At 34.3% G+C, this 6,771-nt stretch overlaps 1 protein-coding gene across 2 annotated transcripts; it reads left to right on the top strand.

Moving 5' to 3' along the window:
* The first annotated feature begins 1,610 nt into the window (after positions 1–1,610).
* Positions 1,611–5,712, top strand: LOC133298533 (uncharacterized). 2 transcript variants are annotated; one of them, XM_061497835.1, is made up of 3 exons: positions 1,611–2,037; positions 3,949–4,736; positions 4,797–5,712. In XM_061497835.1, exons 1-3 carry the CDS (start codon positions 1,942–1,944, stop codon positions 5,305–5,307), a joined length of 1,395 nt encoding a protein of 464 aa, XP_061353819.1. In that variant the 5' UTR covers positions 1,611–1,941; the 3' UTR covers positions 5,308–5,712. The 2 variants fall into 2 exon arrangements, with proteins under 2 accessions (XP_061353819.1, XP_061353818.1); XM_061497834.1 differs by having other exon boundaries at positions 3,949–5,712.
* The last annotated feature ends 1,059 nt before the right edge of the window (positions 5,713–6,771 follow it).

Genomic DNA, 6,771 nt, shown 5'->3' with positions numbered 1-6,771 from the left:
GAAGCGACATCGTTTTGGAAAAAATGCAGATAACTTATATGTAGTAACTGCAGAAATATTTTTCCCTATGTATTATTATATTTTTAAATTGAAAATCTCTTATACATTATAGTGAATTTATTCGATATCAATTTTTAATTTTTATAATATTAGTTTGATAAAATATCGATCAATTTCTTCCTGATATGTAAAAAAACTTCAAATATTATAAATGTCGAAACATGTCAGTATCAGAATGTCGGAAAGTGTCAGAGAATATCGAAGAGTCATCAAATTTTGTGAAGTGTGGATGCATCATAACTTTTAATCGTCACAACACATTTTTCAATTAGCATCCTTTATTTTTAGTTAAGATAAAAAAATATAATTGATAATAAGGAATTTAAAATAATAATGGTTTTTTAAAATAACTATAAATATAATGTGAAAATTTGATGAATGTTTAAAAATATTATAATTATAGAATAAGAAGCATTTATAATTTTATTCATTTATATTTCATCTTTCAATTTAATTAAATAATCTTGATACTTTGAGAAAAAAATAATATCATAGATAATAGTATAAGTTATTACTTTTTCATTTAATTTGTTTTATAAAAAAGTTGATTTTATATTTTGAACTCAAATTTTAAATAACTAGTTTTCTCTTATTTACTAATTATTTGCATTATAAGTGTTGTTATGAATATATCATTGTTAACACATGCACGACCAGTTATTATCTTGTCCCTTCGCTGAAAAGATAGCTTTAATTTTAAGCAACTACAAATATATATATATATATATATATATATATATATATATATATATATATATATATATATAGACACACACACGTGCGTGTGTGTGTGGGGTTTGCTTTTTTTGTCGTTACTGTAGATAAGTTATCTGCACTAAGTTTAATACGTCGTTATTTTGGGACAGAAATTATAGTGTTTTTGTAATTTTAATTTATTTCAAGGTTATTATAGTCTTTACAATTATAATATTTTAATATTTTAATCTCAAAACGATGTCGTTTTGGAAGTAAATGCAGATAATTTATCTGCAATAACTGCATAAATATTTTTATGATATATATATATGGCTTTAATGTTTCTACAGTTAATGTAGATAAATTATCTACATTCGCTCATAAAACGACGTTGTTTTGGATTAAAAAATTAAAAAAAATATAATGAAAAAGACTATTATAACTTTGAAATAAATTATAATTATAAAAATACCTTGATTTTTGTCTCAAAATAACGTCATTTTAGACTCAATATAAATAAGTTATCTACATTGACAATAGAAAAAATAAACAATTATATATATATATATATATATTATAAAATACACATATTTTTATATGATATGTTAAAATCAAACAAATATACAAAAAAATAAAATAAATCGAATCAAGATTATACTAGGGGATGCAAGAAATTACTGTTGAAATCATTAAGCCATAATATAGTAATAATAATAATAATAGCAAAGTGGGTCCCAACATCGTCTCAAGTGACGTGGCAACAGTTTGGCGCAAAAATGGAGGTAACCGGAGGATATAGACTGCAGGGGAGCTGAACCCAGCAAGACACACACACACACGTAGAGAGAGAGAGAGAGAGAGAGAGAGTGATGATGCATTTCAATTCTTCTAGTACAATAACTAATAACTTATCATAAGGTTATGTAATATAGTTGAATACTCTATTCCTTTTGTTGAGTGATCAATCATACACAACACAGCACCCTCTTTTCTTATTAACTACTTTCCATTCTCTTCTTTCTCTCTATTCTCCGTTTTTTTTTTCTCTCTTATCCCTTTTTTATTTTCCTCTTTCTTTTTTTCCCAAATACTATGATTGCATCTCGCCGGTAAATCCTTCCTCCGCCGTCGATTCACGATCTCCGGTGTCCTGGAATCGCCGTCCTCTGCCCTCCAAATCCCGCCATGGGAAGCCTCAACAACAATAGCGTCGACACCGTCAACGCTGCCGCCACCGCCATCGTCACCGCCGAGTCCAGAGTCCAACCAGCCACCGTGCCGGTCCGTTTCTCTCTCCTCTCTCTCAAATATTCCTGTTATTTGTACGTGTGCCTGTTTCCTCTGTCAGTTTCGGTTTTCGATGCTCTGTTTGGTTACCGAGAAACAACGTGCGAAAGAGAGAAAATTATGGGATCTTGTGTTCTGTGTTTTTTGCTTTATGTTTCCTTTTTTTTTTTCTTTTTCTTTTAATATTTTAAACTTTCATAGTGGTGAAGATCTGGTCTAGTTTTTATTTGATTCTATGGTGGTCGCGTTGAAATGTTTGAATTATTATTTACAAAAAAAAAAAAAGGTTTGAATTACTTTTTTTTTTTGGGAACATCTCTTACTGTTTCGTTGTGGCCTTCAAAAAGTGTGAAAAGAAGGGAGATTTGGAGTTTGGATCTTGGGTTTGTTTTTATTTTTCATGTTTTCATCTCTTACCTATCTATCAGTGCTTTAATTCTATTATTAGTTCATAGTATTAGTATTAATTTTAACTCTTAATTTGTAGTATCTTGCCTTGCTTCAATTTTTTTATACTACCAATCCATTTCGACTAGTTGCTACCAAGTTTTTAACAAAGTTGAATACCAGGACTCGAACTCTTGGTTAAACTGAAAAATATATAACAGCTTGCTTCAATTCAAGTGCGTATTTATATTTAAATGAGAAACGATCTTTTGGGAGAAGATTTTTAGTTAACTTGATATAATGATTCCATGAACTTTCTTGCGGTTGATGACAATTTAGGATTTAATTAGGAGCATTGTTTCCCGAGTTCTGACTCCTGACATAATTCTAATTCGACCTTAATTTTCTCTGCGTGTATTGTGGCTAGGTGTTTTTGGTGGGTCTCTGTATCTTACATTTGGAAAACTTATCATTTAATAAGTGTAGGAGAATTGGGTCCATGTCTGAAATCGGCACTTTGGACTTTAGTTCTCATCGTTTATCATTGTAGATTAGGATGGATTTGAAAATAAGGTTTCTTGTCAATACCATTGGCTGATATGGGGGTTTTCCTTTTTTTCCCATTTTCTGTTCAAGGCTTGAAATCATACTTTTCTTGGTGCTATTCACTTTCTTTACACTTCTGCTGATGTCTATTGATGTTGTTCTTCCTTGTACTATCAAAAAAGTAATGCACGCATTTAAATTTTAGATGCTTGTTGATCCTTTGATTACTGCCAGAAACGCTAACATATATTTTTCATATCTTTGTTGTAATTAGCTAATGTAATCAAACATTTCAAAGGCAAAGGAAACTTAAAGCTTTCTTCGTCTTTTCTTTACAATGGGTAGGCAGAAGAATCTAAGTTTTAGTAGCACCCCTTCCCCGTTAGTTAGAGTAGGAAATTGTAGAAGGTTGCAAGATAAATTTTAGAGAAAGTCAATGTGTGCGTATTTAGATTAGCAATCAGAAAAATTGAATGTTCTTACTCTGGAAGCTAAAATTCTAATGAATATTCCTTAAATGTGTAATATCTTTTCTTCTGGCCAAACCACTCTTTTGTGCTGAAATATTGGACCCGGTATAACTTAAAATTGAGCATCAGATAATATGTCTCAAAATCACCAAATTGATAATAAAGTCAAAGATCAAAACATTTGATGCTTAATTTAGAGGAATTCTGCACTGTCGTTGTAGAATAAGCAACCTGACTGTTTTCATGAAACAAGGGCTTTACATGTCACTATGTGAGAGCATTAAACTGGGAATGAAATAAGTTATGAGTGTTAAAATTCGAAGTATAGGAATGAAACTGGAACTAAAACAAGTTTGGCACAAAAAAACTCTCAAGGGAAAAAAAGTATATGCTAGCATTTTTCTTTCTCTGTAAATACGTAGAATATTACTAGTGACTTATGAGTCATGTTTTGAGTCTGTTCCAACTTTTTGATTTAGAATTGTTTCCTTATTAACTGCAGAAAAAACGCTGGGGAAGGTTCTGGAGCCTGTATTGGTGTTTTGGATCTCATAAAAGCAGCAAGCGAATTGGCCATGCTGTCCTTGTTCCTGATCCTGTTCAACCAATGGGTCAAGCTGCTACTGCCGCACCAAATCCTTCAAATGCCATTGTAATGCCTTTCATTGTCCCCCCCTCTTCTCCTGCATCTTTTCTCCAGTCTGATCCTCCATCTGCTACTCATTCACCAGCTGGATTACTTTCACTTACTTCTCTATCTGTCAATGCTTACTCTTCTGGTGGACCAGCATCCATTTTTACCATAGGTCCATATGCTTATGAGACCCAGTTAGTTTCTCCACCTGTATTTTCCAACTTCACAACTGAGCCATCAACTGCTCCTTTTACTCCCCCACCTGAATCTGTGCAGATGACAACACCATCATCTCCTGAGGTTCCATTTGCTCAATTGTTGGCATCATCGCTGGACCGGGCTCGTAAAAATAATGGGACACATAAGTTTGCATTATATAATTATGAATTTCAGCCTTATCAACAATATCCTGGAAGCCCAGGTGCCCAACTCATATCACCTGGATCAGCCATTTCAACTTCTGGCACCTCTACCCCTTTCCCTGATAGGCGCCCAACTCTAGAATTCCGCAAAGGAGAAGCGCCAAAGATCTTGGGTTTTGAACACTTCTCCACTCGAAAATGGAGTTCAAGGCTGGGATCTGGATCCTTGACACCAGATGGTGCAGGGCAAGGTTCAAGACTAGGTTCAGGATCTTTGACACCTGATGGTGTTGGGCTAGCTTCACGATTAGGTTCTGGGTGTGTGACACCTGATGGTCTGGGGCAGGATTCCAGGTTGGGTTCTGGCTCTGTGACGCCTGATGGTGCTGGACCAACCATACAAGAAAGCATCTATGTTCGAGACCATATTTCTGAGGAAGTATCTCTTGCAAACTCACAGAATGGATGTCAAAGTAATGCAATGGTGGTCGATCACAGAGTTTCTTTTGAATTAACTGGGGAAGATGTTGCACGATGTCTTGCAAATAAAACAGGAGCATTGCTTCGAAACATGTCAAGGTCTTCGCAGGGTATACTTGCCAAAGACCCTGTTGACATTGAAAGGATACAAAAAGACACCAATAGTTGTTGTGATGTGTGTTCAGGGAAAACAAATGATAAGCCTAACAATCCTCTTGGAGAAGGAGAGCAGTGCTGTCAGAAGCATCACTCTGGTAATTCTTCCAAAGAATTCAATTTTGACAACAGAAAAGGTGATGTTTCTGGTACTGCTGCCAATGGCTCTGAAGGTAGATCAGCGAACAGTTGGGCTTTCTTCCCAATGTTGCAACCAGAAATCAGATGATGATTTAGATTATTGCAACATGACTTAAGCTGTATGGTTTGGGGCAAAAGGATTTTCAATTTCTTTGCAGAGCAGAACCTTTAGCATACTGAATGCATATATTGTTTTGAATGCAGTTCATCATGCCTTTGAAGAAACGGTGGTAAATGGATGATTGAGTGAGACTCAGATGAAAAAACAGTTGTTATAGTCTGTTAGGACTCAAGGTAGAATGCAATGGGAGCATAGTTGATAGATAGGGACCACTATAGTGGGTTCTAAATTCTTGTAGAACATTACTTCTGGCATTTCTCGTTTCAAGTATACAGAAATAGCAACGTACAGGTATTTCGTGTTGAGGATTATTGTATCATTTCCTGTGCAATAATGAAAACAAGTATCTTTTTATGGGCAATTGGATTAAAAAAGAACCTGCTTATTTGATAGTGTCTCTAGTTACATGCCTGCAATTGTTGCATTGGTGGGGTTTTTGAAATACAGGTGGTACTTGTAGGTGGGTTCCCCATACAGCTCTGTTTCTACATGTTCACCTGTATCTGTACCCTTTAATTAATGCAACAATGGTGGAGCTACACTTCAGTTAGCACAACTTGGTACCACATCTGCTACTAACTGATGCATGGTCCCGTTTTATGAATGCGCTACTGAAAGGCTGCAACGAAGTTGCTCGTTGCACTGGCTCATCATTTGCTGGTTGGTTCAATTGATTTTTCATTTCAACCCAAAGAAAAATTAAAAATTGAAAAAAGTGATTTTATCCGATGGCAGAAGTGTATGTTTGTCATGCGGGGACCCCTATAGTGGCTATGCACTATGTTGGGCTTGTCTGAGTTGTTTCTACTTGTCTTCTTGTCTCTAAGTCCACGACTAATTTCCCTATTGGACAAAATGTTTCGCTTTCATGTCCATGCCTTTAATGATAGGTGGGTGCCTCTTTCATTCAACCACCTCCAGGATTAAACTTTTTCCTTGACCTTGTCTTAGAAGGCAAAGGCTTGTGAATCACAAGCATTGTTAAACCGGTAGTGGCAGTTAAAAACTTGCAAGATCACATGCAGTATGCTCACTTGAAAAATAGGGATTGGCATCTTTTTGTACCTTCTGCTTAGGTTAAATTACTATGCAACACCTTTGCCAATACCTTTTTGAGAGACATAGAATGAAGATAGTTATTAAAAAAAAAGAAGAAGAAGAAGAATTCTTAATTATCAAAGCTTAAGGATATTGAATTTTCTAATACTTTTAATTACTATTTTTTTACTATTATCTATTCTGTTGCAACAATTTATGTTCAAATGTTTTCAATACCCTAATTATATTACTTGAAACATATACGCATGAACATGATCAAACGTATCATTGTTAAAGGTTATTTTCTTTTTCTTAATACAAAGATAAATCCTTCTTGGATCCAAAAGAATATTTTAATATTATTTTTTCATTTTGGATGCATGTATACAGAAG

The sequence above is a fragment of the Gastrolobium bilobum genome, unplaced genomic scaffold, assembly GCF_033153095.1.
Source record: "Gastrolobium bilobum isolate Gb01-03AN ecotype WA unplaced genomic scaffold, APGP_CSIRO_Gbil_v1 utg12686, whole genome shotgun sequence".
In the NCBI taxonomy this organism is placed as follows: Eukaryota; Viridiplantae; Streptophyta; class Magnoliopsida; order Fabales; family Fabaceae; genus Gastrolobium; species Gastrolobium bilobum.
The sequence above is the reverse complement of the archived record's forward strand: the minus strand, read 5'-3'. Positions and strand labels throughout refer to the sequence as shown.

Bases quoted from the DNA above. Each gene is read 5' to 3' on its own strand.
- LOC133298533 (XM_061497834.1), top strand. From the start codon at position 1,942: ATGGGAAGCCTCAACAACAATAGCGTCGACACCGTCAACGCTGCCGCC. The intron at 2,038-3,948 runs GTCCGTTTCTCT...TATTAACTGCAG, and splicing joins TCCAACCAGCCACCGTGCCG to AAAAAACGCTGGGGAAGGTT.